The 14,712-nt window shown below is 30.9% G+C and overlaps 4 protein-coding genes across 4 annotated transcripts; 3 read left to right on the top strand and 1 right to left on the bottom strand.

Annotated features, from left to right (window-relative positions):
* Positions 1–2,525: 2,525 nt before the first annotated feature.
* Positions 2,526–3,887, bottom strand: LOC108452738 (cytochrome b561 and DOMON domain-containing protein At3g25290-like). The gene is made up of 2 exons (XM_053027424.1): positions 3,136–3,887; positions 2,526–3,061 (listed from the first exon to the last, which is right to left on the bottom strand). The coding sequence occupies exons 1-2, from the start codon at positions 3,412–3,414 to the stop codon at positions 2,768–2,770; spliced, it is 573 nt and encodes a 190-aa protein (XP_052883384.1). The 5' UTR covers positions 3,415–3,887; the 3' UTR covers positions 2,526–2,767.
* Positions 3,888–7,891: 4,004 nt separating this feature from the next.
* On the top strand, positions 7,892–8,694 carry LOC108452581 (stigma-specific STIG1-like protein 1). The gene has a single exon (XM_017750376.2). It carries the CDS (start codon positions 7,964–7,966, stop codon positions 8,405–8,407), a length of 444 nt encoding a protein of 147 aa, XP_017605865.2. The 5' UTR covers positions 7,892–7,963; the 3' UTR covers positions 8,408–8,694.
* A 2,183-nt stretch (positions 8,695–10,877) lies between these two features.
* On the top strand, positions 10,878–11,697 carry LOC108452688 (stigma-specific STIG1-like protein 1). The gene has a single exon (XM_017750486.2). It carries the CDS (start codon positions 10,958–10,960, stop codon positions 11,399–11,401), a length of 444 nt encoding a protein of 147 aa, XP_017605975.1. The 5' UTR covers positions 10,878–10,957; the 3' UTR covers positions 11,402–11,697.
* Positions 11,698–12,599: 902 nt separating this feature from the next.
* LOC108450989 (stigma-specific STIG1-like protein 1) lies at positions 12,600–13,371 on the top strand. The gene has a single exon (XM_017748739.2). The coding sequence runs from the start codon at positions 12,811–12,813 to the stop codon at positions 13,207–13,209; it is 399 nt and encodes a 132-aa protein (XP_017604228.1). The 5' UTR covers positions 12,600–12,810; the 3' UTR covers positions 13,210–13,371.
* The last annotated feature ends 1,341 nt before the right edge of the window (positions 13,372–14,712 follow it).

Below are 14,712 nucleotides of genomic sequence, written 5' to 3'. Positions count from 1 at the left end.
ATCTATTTTTTAGAAACGGAGACCAAAATGCACTTTTTTGATAACTGTAAAAATTCGGGTCATTACAAATTTTCTATCAACGATGATGGTGGACTAGACATATTACGAATATAACATTGTAACATCCGATCTACAGACTGTTATTAAAAATTATAAAATACAAATTAATTAAAATTACATAAATAAAAAATATTAAATAATATTCAAATTTTAAAATAAACCGTTACCATTTTCATTTGTTCGACGGAGATATGTTTATGATCGAGACGAATTAATCCCTCGGCAATTGCTAACACGATCAAATATTTTTGAAATTATAAAAAAAAATACTAATTTAGAAAAAAATTAAAGTAAATAACTAATAATAAAGAGCTTTGAGAAATTTAATGAGAAATTTGAGAGCTTTAGGGAGAAATTGTAGAGATTTTTTGCTAAATTATGAAGAAATTATGTGTGAAATAATAGGAGGGGGATTTTATATATATTTTTTTACCGTTGGACCCTCCAACGGTCAAAAAAATTAGCCATTGGGGTTGAAAATTTGCCAGCAAAGCACGCCCGTGGGGGAGCATTTTTTGCCACGTTAGCAAAACGCTTCCACGTAAGCGCGTTTTGCTGACGTGGAAAAAAAGCTCCCCAAGGGCGGGCTTTGTTGGCAATTTCTCCCTTAAACGCGGCCACGTAGGCGTATTTTGCAAAAAGTGGCCTTTTCCGGTAAATAATTGTGTAATCTGCCCATTTCCGTAAACATGCTTAGAAATAGACCTTTTTAGATAATTTAGTCTATTTCTTGGGTTTTGGCTGCTGAAAATATGACACAGCAGGAGAACTCATGCTTTGTGCACATTAAAGACATTTGATAATCAACTAGGTACCAATTTTTGGGCGTTACGAGGGTGCTAATCCTTCCTCGTACGTAACCGACTCCTGAACCCGTTCTTTTATTTCTTGGACCAAAACTAATGATTTTAAAACAAAATATTTTAAAGGTGATCCAATCACACCTAAAAGATTGGTGGCGACTCCCGTTTTCGTTTTTAAAATCGATTCTCATTTTCCAAAACTCGATTTGAAAATAGTTTCGACATCTTATTAATCCATTTTCTAGATAGTAACATGAAAATGATCCTTCCCGCTTGCACGCAGTCACCGGACATTTGAATGGATACTTCATATTGCGTTTCTGGTGTCGCGAGAGCGTTGCAGACCTCATATCTGCAATTTGCTAATGTCCGGCTAGTATTGTGAACAAATGGAAAGGAAGTTCTCTGGTGCTGACGTATAATCAAGCATCCCAATTGTCATCAATCCAAAAAATTAAAAGTTGGGGCAACTCAGACTAACATGTTTTGCAAGTTCCAGAAGACCTGACGAAGGACCATAATCTCAAAACTACTACCAAGTAATGATCAGAGAACCAAACCAGTTTGAATGTGCAAGCCTTAATGCAACTCAACCAACAGCTTTACATTTGTTAGTAACACTAACATGATAAGCTAAACTTACATTCCTCTACACAGGTATTCACCAGGCTTTCTTCCAAAGCTGCCACCTACACGATCAAGCAATCTGGCCCGCAAGCAAGGAAAGTGCTCAATGGTGACCAATAAGTAAAAACACAAACATTTAGCCACAATGTGATTGATAGTCACATTGTCAAGTATCAACCGAATGCTATGACATAATGATTATCAAGTATCAACCCAACCTTTAACGAAACCTTATAGGTCTTTGCAAGTTCTAAACTTAATATAAGGTTGTATTAATTCATTTTACAGTAAGCATATCCCAAACTCTGCAAGTTCTTTTAAAGATTCGGTCAGCAAAAAGAGCGAATACATTAATAGTGATTCTAAATATATTTTCAGTGAGTTGAGTTTTTTCTTTTTTAATATGTTTTGATCAATTTCGGGGTGATTTCACAAATAACATAAGTTTAGGGGTTAAAAATAGATGAAAAAATTAAATGAAGAGCTAAAATAATTTTTTATAGAATAAGGAGCCAAAAAATCATTATGCTTAAAATTTTATTTTTATTTTTGAGAAATCCAAATTGACCTAATTTTGAGGAATCAATAAAATACCTCAAGTACATGATTAATTTTAATAGATGATGAAACAAAAATCAAATTTTATATAATTTTTAATTTAATGGTTATTTGAACTCGTAATCTCCACCAATATCATTTAATAAGAAGGTTACGTTTTGAAAAGGGTTTAAAAGAAACAGAATATAAATTAGTTTAATTATCTTTGATTTTTCAACATGTTACAATATAATAGTTGAGAGTTATATGTAATAGAAAATAAATTATTGAAAAAGTTTAATAGTATTAAGGAGTTAAATAATTAAAGTTTTAATTATGTATTAAAAATATTAAAAATAATTTAATAAAATTGAATATTTTGATTTAAAAGATATTTTAAGATTTGTATAAAGTGTTGGTAGTTGGAAGAGAAACATGTAACTAATTAAACTTGAACCTTTGCTCTTTGGACATTAGTTCACCACGGCTGAACCTAAGTAAAAAATTGTCTCTCACTCCTATATATATATATATGTAACAAAAGCATTATTAATTGAAAGCATAAATCAAGATGATGTGATATTCCCTCTGTTTTGATGATCTCATCTAAAGTTTTGCCTCAGATTTTCTGTTTCAGGTTTTTGCACTTTTTTTTTCTTTTCCGGTTCTAGAATCCTGTGAGTTTTTAATCTGACCCCGAATTGAAGTGGAAACCACATACACAACAGGAAAAAGGAGATTTAAATTTGTTGTGAAGCATCTATGTCGTTGTCATCAAATGGCATCTGCTGCTGGTTCTTGGATTTGATCCATCTATATATTTCCAATGCCAGGGCTATCAGAGCTAAAACTATAAGCATCGCCAGATAAACCCACCTCCAATTCTCGGCAGCATGGCTTCGGATATTGCCGATCCCTTCGAATATGTTAGCTATGCTAAGAACAATCACCACATACCCTAATACATTATAGCATATCTCCCACCACTTGCCACATTCATCTTCTTTCTTTGCTTGTAACCACATGGCTAACATCTGAACCACACAAAGAAAATTACCACACAGAAATCTAAAGCTATTTAATGCAAAGAAAGACACTCTGCGCTTACTTGTAGAGTTGCCAATGTAAACACAATGATCCCTAGAATCCGATGTGCCTTCAAAGTGTATTGCCTGGAAGAATTCCCCAACCATATGCCAGTGCCCCATCCAACCGCACCCACTATGTATCCAGAAGTTTGGCACAGCGTGTGAAGTTGGTACCAATCATCGCATTTCAAAGGGAACTTGCTGAAATTTCTTGCCACTATTGCTCCTATGGGCAACAGTAACCCCCATCCAAAGATGTTTAGAATCCCATGCACCTGTTGAAAGCTCTTGCAAATCATTTCATTGCATCTATTGGGTGGCTTATGTATGTTGATTCAGTGAACTTACATACATTCTTTAGGTGATGCTGGTGACGCCAGTTGCTTTGACCCTTCCATGGTCTAAGCCCTCCTGTTACTCCACTTTCAGTGCTCTCAATTGAAGTAGCTTCCATCTGGTGCTCCAAGATTGTGTCAACTTTCCATGGCTGGTTTTTTCCAACCATAGTTGCAAAAGAGATAGATGGCAGAGCAAAGATCAAGCTCAAAATTACAAGACAACAGAAGCTCATGGTCTTTATAGTTTGTGAGGTGGCCTGTAGATAATATATTGAGTAGGGGGAAAAAAAAGAAAACTAAATTCTGAAATAGCAGATTGTTAAATTTGTTATAGATATATATATATGGAACAGCAATCATGAAGACTAAAGGGGTTTCCTTGACAGCAATCATGAAGACTAAAGGGGTTTCCTTGAGCTTGTTTCACATCTATGTTGTACAACATTTTTTGTTTCTTAAAGTAGTGTTGTTTATTGTGTTATCGAGAATATATGCCTTTCTTACCAAATTGGGGAATCTAGTCTGCCTTTAATACATTAAACAACCTGATATTGTTCTGTTCTTTAGCAGATTTTGCTTTTTCTGGTTTGTTTTCTTTTGGAAACAATGTTGGCAAGGGATGAAGAAAACGATGAATCATGTAAAATATGGGGTTTCAAAAAGTTAGATTTTGTTAAAAGCCTAGGAATTAACCAACTTGGAAGAGCCTCAAAACGACTGAATCTGATGTCGATTATAACTAAAAGAAGCCTACAATTAAAGAAGTTTAACATGTACATGTTCCTTTGGTTAAAAGTTGGATAAAGGGAGTGACTAAGTTCATTGATGGACGGCTCAATAATCTCACTTGAAAGATTGCCTTGCCAAATTTGATTGTTCATAAACTGTTACCCGTCCCATATAATTGTTTTATGGATCTTTCTACTTAATTTTAAAACTATTCAAAATTGAGTAAATAAGAACAATTGAAGATAACATTAATTACTTTTGTCAAAACACATGACATATGTTCGATCATGATTGGTTTAATTCTACATTATAATTGATCAAAATATATTTTGTATCTGTCATATAATTGTAATAAAATTTCTGACTCTTAAAAAATAATAAACAATTTTCTAAATATATTTAAAAACTTTCAAAATTCATTATAAAATTAAAAAATAAAAATTTAAAATATTCTAATTTATAAAAATTCTTTAAAATTATTAAATTCATGAAAATTTCAAAAAATAAAAATTTCCAAATTTCTGCAAAGAAATACAAACATTCTATAAAATAAATTATTTTGATTTGTGCAAATTTTTGAAGTTAGAAATCTGAAAATCAAAACATTTTTATTTTATTTAATAATTTTTTTGACATATATTTTATTCTTGATTAAAAATAGTTTGAAATGCTATTTTTATTTTGATGAATTTTTTGTTAAAATTATTTATAATTTATATAAAAGCACGGTTCGACAAATTTTTGAATCAATAAGAATACTCTTTATGTTCCAACATATTATTGAATTTATATTAAAAAATAAAAAAAGTTGAAGTAAAATAGAGGTCGAGATAATTATACATTTAAAATAATTATAACTTATTTGAAGTTGAATTTGTAAGAATTACACATTTAAAAATAATTACACTTTAATTTATAATTATTAGTTAAAAAATATTGTGCTAGTTTTAATATAGAAGTTGTGCTAATTTTATTGATGTAAGATAGAGTTATTACCGAATAAAATTCTAAGCATCTTAATTATCACTCAAGTTTTCAGTTTGGTTACTTAACTATAAAAAATAACGATTTAGTCACTAACATTTTAGGAATTGTTTTTCTGGTCACTCGAATGTTAAATTCTAACGGAGGCATTCTTTTAATTGATTTAATAATAAAGTTAATACTCAACTTTTAATATTTTTTTTCAATTTTACCTAAACTTTTATAAAAATTTTAAAATTTAACAAATATACATAAACACTCATATTCTTAACAATTAAAATTTTCAACAAAATTTCTTTGCAAAATTTTCCAAGCACATTTTCTATAGGAACAATTTTCTATAGAATTAAACACATTTATTTAAATGGAAATCTGGAGTGGTGAAGAGGGACCCAAAATAACACTCAAGAATGGTAAATCTAGACCTTAATGGATTTCTCAAAAAGGAACTCACTCCCTTCCCTTCACTATGGATGATCTTAGGTTCCCACAACAATATGTAGAATAAGGCTTTAAAACAAAACCAAAATGTAGGCGATTTGAATTTGATACCCCATTAACATGCATCTGCCACAAACAAAACTAAAAATGGTATTTGCATTGTTCCTTTGCAGAGCTGAGCTTGAAGGCCAACAATAATACCAACTTCTGGGGTTCGAATGCAAAATTTTGCACCTACACAAGAACACAATTTTAGCCAAAGAGTAACAAAATCCTTGACTCATTTGTGTTTTATAGGTAAATATATTCTACAACAAACCAGAAAACTTCTACCAGCACAATCAATGACTTAGGCCAATTCCTCCTGGATTTGACATTCTGCAAGTGTTAGAAAGATCTCATAAACATCCAGCATTTAATTGATTATGATAAATAGCAAAATGGTTAAAACCAAACAGCACTAGCAAGTTTGATAGCCAAGTTGGCTTCAGCATCAGCCTCGCCATTCAGTTCGTGAACAAGAAAGGTTAAAATCATGCAATGCAATAAAAAGACAAAAGATCTTATTCATGAGAATGCATTTCTGGAGCAACAACAGTGAAATAACATTATTGCAATTTGCAAAGGCTGGTTTGAGGTTGTTTAGATTTGAGACTTGAGAACTATTGGTACTGATGTTTTAACACTTCAAATTATTTACCATGTCTCATTTTTCATTATGCGCTATCCAGGTGTAATACAAATGGCACTGGAAACATCAGCCATCAGTTTTAATGTTAAAATGTTCTCCAAAAATTTTAATTGTTAAGAATATAAATTTTGTATATATTTATTTGTTAAAATTTTAAATGTTTTAATATTTTTTTCTAAAATTTTAGAGTCAAATTGACAGAAAATATAAAAAGTTGAGGACTAACTTTATTATTAGATCAAGTAAAAGAATGTCTCTATTAAATTACGTTCGGGTGAAGAAAAAAAAATCCCAAAACATTAGGGACCAAATTTTATTTTTATAGTTACATGACCAAAACAAAATTTATCCATAATTGAGTGACTATTAACGTAGTTTACTCAACTAATTATTAGTTGAATAATGTTACTTTACATTAATCACAGAATATCAACATATGTTAAAAATACTTTCAATATGTCTATTATAATATTTAAATTGATATGTTAATATATCTTAATTACTATAATTAAAAGTATGATATTTAAAAATTTAATTTAATAATAAACGTAAAAAGTATTTTTAAATGCTTGATTTTATGAAGGATTTTTTTAAAATCTTTTATATAATAAATCAATAAAGATATGATTATAAAGAGATTTTTATGTGAATGCTTAATAAATATATTTGTTACGTAATATTTCTTTTCATCCACATCGTAATTTAAGTGTGTGCTATAAATCTAATTATTATTTAAATTTATGATTGAGTTATTATCACCATCAATTGGGTATTAATTCAACAAAAAAATTAAAAATTTATTTTTTACAAAATATCAAATTTTATTATGAGGTTAATTTTGTTTTTATATTTTATATAAAATCTAAAAGTTACACATACATTATAAAATTTAGCCCTAAAAATCATAATTTTTAAAGTTTAAACTTCACTATTTCAATAAAAATTATTTATTTCTTCATAAATATATGTTGCGTAATTTAATATAATAACGATATTATTTGAGTGGTTGTATAACGGTTTTTGTAAGCCAAGCTTGAAATATCGGAGTTTCTTAACGCATTTGAACACTACTTTATAGTGGTTGGTCTCATGTAAGGGAGCTGTTATCCACTCCATTTGCATCTCTGTATCTGATTCAATACTTGGCATATAATGCCTTTTTTTTTAAATGAACATATTTATAAATAAAAACATAATATGTTTTTTATGAAACTATATATTATTTTTATTATAAAAAACTTTTATTTGTATGTAAATATCCATATTTCAAAAGGAAAAAATCTATCCTTTTCTAGCAGTTATTTATATCTATAAATCTCAACCACAGGAACAAAAAATCAAATTAAAATATTTATCTGAAAACTCTAAATATAAAATTATGAGAAAATGATAATTATATATAGAGATAAAAATACAAGTAGATGAAATTGACCTAATTTTTCGGTCTTGGGGCGCCTAACTAAGTTTACTTAAATATTTCAAAAACACACGTTGAATTGGACCACCCCACTAACAGCGGTCTCGGCCCATAACCAAACCATGCAAAAATCTTCTTTAAAATGAACTCGTTTACTTTTTATCATGTAATGTCAACCTCCAATCTTACCTATAAATCACACCCAATTGTCCATAGCATATCGTATTATTTTCCACCAACTTTCCAACATGAAAGCGCTCAACATCCTCATAATGCTTGCCTTGTTAATGGCCCTGACCATCACCAATCTCTCCGCTACCCCATCTGATGATGAACCGTTATTTGTCCACAATGACGGTGACGAAGATCGTAGCCAAGATGAACCAACTTCCGTCGGGTTCACCAGCAGGTTTCTTGCTCAAAAACCTCGGGGGCCGATGACTTGTGACAGATACCCCAGGGTGTGTCGTGCGGCGGGCAGTGCGGGGCCTGATTGCTGCAAGAAAAGATGTGTGAATGTGAAGACAGACTGGTTCAACTGCGGGATGTGTGGTAAGAAGTGTAGGTACTCGGAGATTTGCTGCAAAGGGAAGTGTGTGAATCCGATGTCCAACAGACTGCACTGTGGGGACTGCAACAACAGCTGCAACAAAGGAAGTAAATGTCAGTATGGGATGTGCAGCTATGCATAGAAACTCTGGCGGGGCCTTTCTTTTTTGTGAGATATTTGATCCAATGATTAGCAGCTAGAATATGTAGACGCCATATATAGTCATTCAAATTACTAAGAACAAATAAAGGCGAGCCACCACAGCTTGGTGTGGGCTTCGCTAACTGTAGTTACCTTTTGAATTTAAAATTAATTATTGTTTCAATGCTTTCATGTAACCATTTGGAAGTAAAGGACATATGTATATTGATACATACAACTTATTTGTTTAATACTATTACATAAATCTTTTAATCAAAGTAACAAAAATATGTTTTTAATTAAAACTATTTTGAATAAAAAAAGATTAATGATAAATTTGGTTACTTATTTTTGCATATTTTATCAAAATGACCCTAATTGTATTTTTTAGCCTTTTTGGCCATCAACCTATATTCTTTTTTCAATCTGCATTTTATAACAGATTTAATGAAAATACCGTTAAAAAGTTAACGGATGATGTGGAATTTTATATGTGGAATATTTTAATAAAATATAATTCATTACTTAGACAACCCAATAAGATAATTACATGTGGAAAATAATAAAATAAATAATACATTAAATTAAAAAATAACTCTTAATTTAAAGAAAATAAGCGTAATTATCTAAAAAAATTAACTCAATAGAAAAACTTCTCAGTAAACAAATCTATGAAAGATTGAAACTTTTAAAAGAAAAATTGAAACCTTGAATTTATTCATTAAATCTGTTAGAAAAGCGGATTGAAAAAATAAAGGTTGATGGCCAAAAAAGGCTCAAAAATATAATTAGGATCATTTTAATAAAGCATGCAAATGTTAGTGACCAAATTTATCATTAAATCTAAAAAATGATAAAATTACTGTAAAAGTAATATTTTCGAGTAAATAATGTAATAGGAAAATTTTAATATAATAAACAAAATATTAATTATTCTCAATTTATAATAAAAATATTTAATTGAAATATTAATTGAAGGATGCATTAAAAAATTAGAGAATTTAATTCATTGATTTTTGTTATTATTTCATTGTGGTTTAAGTAAAAATATTAAAGTCATAAAAAGTGGATTAAAATCATAAAAAATGTCACATTATAAATGAATTTAAAATAAAAGTGGTCTTTATCTTAACAAATATTAAATCTCTCATATATATATATTGAAAGAATTATGTAGGTGTATAGAGAATTTTAGTACTTATTTTGTTATTAACTTATTTTTAAATTACATTTTGTAAATAATCATGTGAGTTATTTGATTTTGTCCTTTTAAAGATAATTTACTTAATTTTTGTCTTTTAAAGATAAAATTTAAAAGAGTGATTTAGATCTTATGTGCAAAAGCGAGGTTGCTAACCTGATGAGTGTTAATAATATCACTTGTTGTATGATGTGTTAAGATAGTAGATTATTTTTTAGATAAAATTCTGCAGACATAAAAAAAAATGAAATTATTGAGTGTTGATTATTATTTTACTTTATTCTTCCTCACTTGAAGTAATTGGCACTGCTTCGGACGCTGCTCAATTTCTACATGCAATTATCAATTTTGGAACTAAGTGCTAATCAAGATGTGTAGAGAGTGTAATTGACTCTTACAACAGTTTTTAATTGAAAAAAGTTCTTAAAATTACGAACAGGTCGTCAATAATAACTAAAATATTAATTAAAATTGATATTTTGTTTCTTCTTCCTCCAAACGTCCTCTGCCCATTGGCCAAGTTACTATCGACTGAAAGTGCTACATATTCTTTTTTTTATCGTCATTAATAAAAGAGTTAATTTGTCTTATGGAAACACATTTTGGGGATTACTTCTTAACACTTAGTATGGGAATCAGGATATAATTTAGGGCCATTTTACTATTAAAGCATTATTCCATATATTGTGAATGAAATAAATAAAGTTTAGACGCAAATATGTTTATTTTAATAATTTTTATTTTATAATAATATATAATAGTATCTTAAATCCGTTTGTAGATATTTTTTATTTCACGGTAAAATATATAAAACAATTACAGCCAAACCTTAAATATTTATAGGAATTTTTCTGTGTTATTTTTTTTTTACTTGTATGGGAATATCAATATTTCAGAACTATAAAAAGAAATTCTTTTAGATATATTCTGGCATTTATATATGAACGTTGAGGAAAAAAAAAGTTGAATGTTGACCACACAGAAACAAAAATAAAAATTAATCTAAAAACTCAACCTATGAAACCATGAAGTGGCTAAGAAAATGATAGTTGTTCATAGAAATACAAGCGGATGAAATTCACCTAATTTTTAGGTATAATTTTTCTTGGGACGCCTAACTTATAGTTTACTTAAATATTTTGAAAACACACGTCGAATTGGACCACCCCACTAACAGCAATCTCGGCCCAGAACCAAACCATGCAAAAAATTGTTTTCTACTTAAAAACGAACTCCGTTTGCCTTATAATATGCAATGTCACCCTCCAATTTTGTCTATAAATTCCTGTACATAATATCACACCCAATTATCCAAAGCATATCGTATTATTTTTCCATCACCTCTCAAACATGAAAGCTCTCCACATCTTCATTTTGTTTGCCTTGTTAATGGCCTTGGCCATCACCAATCTCTCCGCCACACCATCTGGCGATGAACCGTTGTTTGTCGACAATGATGGTGACGGAGATCGTAGCCAAGCCGAACCCACTTCTGTTGGGATTATGAGCCGGTTTCTTGCTCAAAAACCTCGGGCCATGATGACGTGTAACAAATACCCGAGAGTGTGTCATGCGGCAGGCAGCCCTGGGCCTGATTGCTGCAAGAGAAAATGTGTGAATGTGATGTGGGACAGGTTCAACTGCGGGAAGTGTGGTAAGAAGTGTAAGTACTCGGAGATTTGCTGCAAAGGGAAGTGTGTGAATCCAATGTCCAACAGACTGCATTGTGGGGATTGCTACAATAGATGCACGAAAGGAAGTAAATGTCTGTATGGGATGTGCAGCTATGCGTAGAAACTCTGGCAGATTTCCCTCTGTGAGATATTTGATTAAATGACTAGCAGCTACCATATGTTTATGTCGTATATAGTCATTGAAATTACCATTAATAAATAAGGGCGAGCCTTCACAACTTGGCGTTGGGTTTCGCTAGATGTAGTTATTTTTTAATTTAAATTTAATTATTGTTTCAATGATTTCATGTTACTATTTGAAAAGATATCCACAACATTTGTTTTTACATTGTTGTTGACTAATGTATTCATAAATATGAAATTAAAGATATCCAAAACATTTGATTGTTCACGTAAGTAATGAACATTGTTCTTGTTGTTGTGATTGACCGAGTACTATTTAATTCTCCATGTCCGCGATCAATAAAACACGAATGGACTCGATCACGTCTAACCGTATGACCATCATCATCAGTTAATTAGTTGTCGTCAAAGGAAACGAAGGTCTGTGACTGGAATCCATAAATCTTTCCACCTACAAAACACTGATTCGTATACAGCATCTTTAGTTGGAAGAAAAGAGAGGATGTACATGTGTTGAAGAAGAAGATCGTGTAAAGGGCTAATTCCATCACTTTCCTTTCCATCCAATATAAACAAACACATTACTTGTGACTTGTGAGTATATATATACATATATACAGAACAAAAATGAAAGGGGAAATGGATAAAATTAAAATTACGAGAGAATTACTCATTGAACAAATATTAGCCTTTAGTTTCATTTTGGCAAACAAAACTGGAAAGTTGATGAAAACTTATTTTTGTCAGCTTTGTCGGCTTTGTTATTGATGATTAATCATAGAAGTTGTCCATGGAGGCAATGGAATATATGGCGTAAGGAAGGATAGCTTTGATTGTAAGTATTATGGGGTGGAGGGAGGTGAATAGCATGAGGCGTGTGGTTCGTTGGCAGGGGATTTAACTTTAGGATGCCTATATTGGAATCTGATTTCTATTAAGGCAGTTCCTTTTGTTGTATGGGCTAGCAAAAAAAAGAAAGTAAAACTGTATGCAATTGTTTTTGTTAGACAATAATATAGTTAGAACTCAAAGCGTAACATAAAAGCTGAGAATCTAGGTGCGTGGAACTGGAAAGTATAAGTTATTATCAAAATGATAACAAAGAGTCTCATCCGCCAACCTACGGCCAAAATTTCAATTATCTAATTATGCCTTCTTCATTAATTCAAGAGGCCTAACTTCTTCAGTTTTCTGTGCTCGTTGGATTAGACTATCCAGTAATTAACCAAAAGCAGCTTCCCATGGATCCAAATACCAAGCAATGCTGTCAATTTTGATTTCTTCTATATATAGACTACCATGATCCTTACCTTCTTCTCCATATCCAAACCATTCATATCGACATTACCAACTTTTTGATAAGCTTAATTGCATATTCGGAAAGACATGAAGTTACTCAATCTTTTCTTTATGTTGGCTATGGTAATGGCCTTGGCGGCCATTACTCTCTCCGCTAGCACTAGCGAAAATTCTGATCATCGTCTGGCAGGTAGCCAAATGGCAACCTCGTTTGGAGGAGCAGGTGGGTTTCGTCCTTTCTTCACATGCGACAAACGCCCTGAAATTTGCGGCACAAAAGGCCAGTTTTGCTGCAACAGAAGATGCGTAGACCTCAAGACAGACCAATTCAACTGTGGGAGGTGTGGCAAGACATGTAGCTATTCCAAGATTTGCTGTGAAGGGAAGTGCGTGAGCCCGTTATCTAACGAGAAGCACTGTGGAGGGTGCAACAATAACTGTGGTAAAGGCAGCTCGTGTCTATATGGGATGTGCAGTTACGCATAAAATTGGTTGCAGCTCGTTTGGACATGACGAGCTTAAGTGTGCTTCAAAAGCTGAAAGAGATCGAGTTTCCTTTTATTATAGATCTGGAATATTGTGTGTATCAGTAATAAGTAATAAATAAAGGGCGATGCACCAGTGATGTGCCCGCAGATATTTAAAGAAGCTTTATTTTTCTCCATCTCCATATATACATATAACCTAACTAAAAATATGGAGTGTGTCGTGGTAGCAATTGCATACTACGTCCCCAGCATTAACCCTGAGCTGAGAGTAATGAAAGTCAATTCAATAAAGGCTTCCCAGCATCACTTTAATTTGGAAAAACAAGAATTCCAGCATAATTCTTCGTACTATCTCTTTTCATAATTTGATGTGTCATGATTTCTTCTTGATAACCTACTTTACAAATTAATATCTCAAAATGAACAAATAATTATCTTAATCAGTAATTGTTATGATATTTCTCATTACCGATTCGAAATCCGAATATGATCCGAACTACCAACTCACGACCCGTATATTAGGGGCTCGCGAGGAGGGTTCGTAAGCCTAGTTCGCATGTCCCTAGGTATTCGCAGGTAGAGGGTGCGAAGTCAAATGAGTGAACCAACGGGCATGTGTTAAGTCTAGATCAGCATACATGCTAAGTTTAGGATAGCATACGTGTTAGCATGCATGGAACTTACCTAGGACGTCACTTCGATGAACATTATTCGTGTTTTATAAATACACAATTCTCCTTAACACGAAGACACACAAGAAAAACACTCAACAATAGTATTTTCATAAACATGAATCAAATTTCGGTTTGATCGAATAAGAACCGAAAAGCTTTAGGTAGGTTATGTAGAAAGAATTTTGAATGATATAGACATATACTCAGTAACTCTATTTTTAGGTTAAAATATGTGGTAATTTTATTTATTCTTTGTAAATTTAAAATTTAATTTCTTTATTTTTAATTTTAGAAATTTAGGTGCTACTTTTAAATTTAAAATTTAGGTTAAGTTGTTAAACTTGTTAAAATTATTTTGTTAAATTAAAATTTTTACAAGTTTTATCATTTATAATAATAATCTAGTTTAGTTTTTTTTGGCAAACAAACTAGATCGAAAGCTTATGTTTGTTTGTGAGTGGAAAGTTGATGAAATATGTTATCTGGTGTGGTGAAAATATGTTATAAGTGCTTATACTCTTTATAGATTTGTAATTTAGTCTCTATATTTTTATTTTTATTTTTAGAAATTAACTCTCTTTACTTTTCAGGTTTTAAAATTTAAGTCTAATTATTAAAATTGTTAAATTTTTTTGTTAAATTTGTTGATGTCACATTTTGAAATAAAACAAATACTCACTTGGTAGCCATATAACTAAATAAAGGACTAATAAATCTGAATTTAACAAAATAATTTTAATAGTATTAACAACTAAACTTAAATTTTGAAATTTGAAAAAAGAGTAATTGTATTCCTAAAAATAAAAGTATAGTGATAAATTTTAAAT

Source organism: Gossypium arboreum, chromosome 5, assembly GCF_025698485.1.
Source record: "Gossypium arboreum isolate Shixiya-1 chromosome 5, ASM2569848v2, whole genome shotgun sequence".
NCBI classification, from domain to species: domain Eukaryota; kingdom Viridiplantae; phylum Streptophyta; class Magnoliopsida; order Malvales; family Malvaceae; genus Gossypium; species Gossypium arboreum.
The sequence above is the reverse complement of the archived record's forward strand: the minus strand, read 5'-3'. Positions and strand labels throughout refer to the sequence as shown.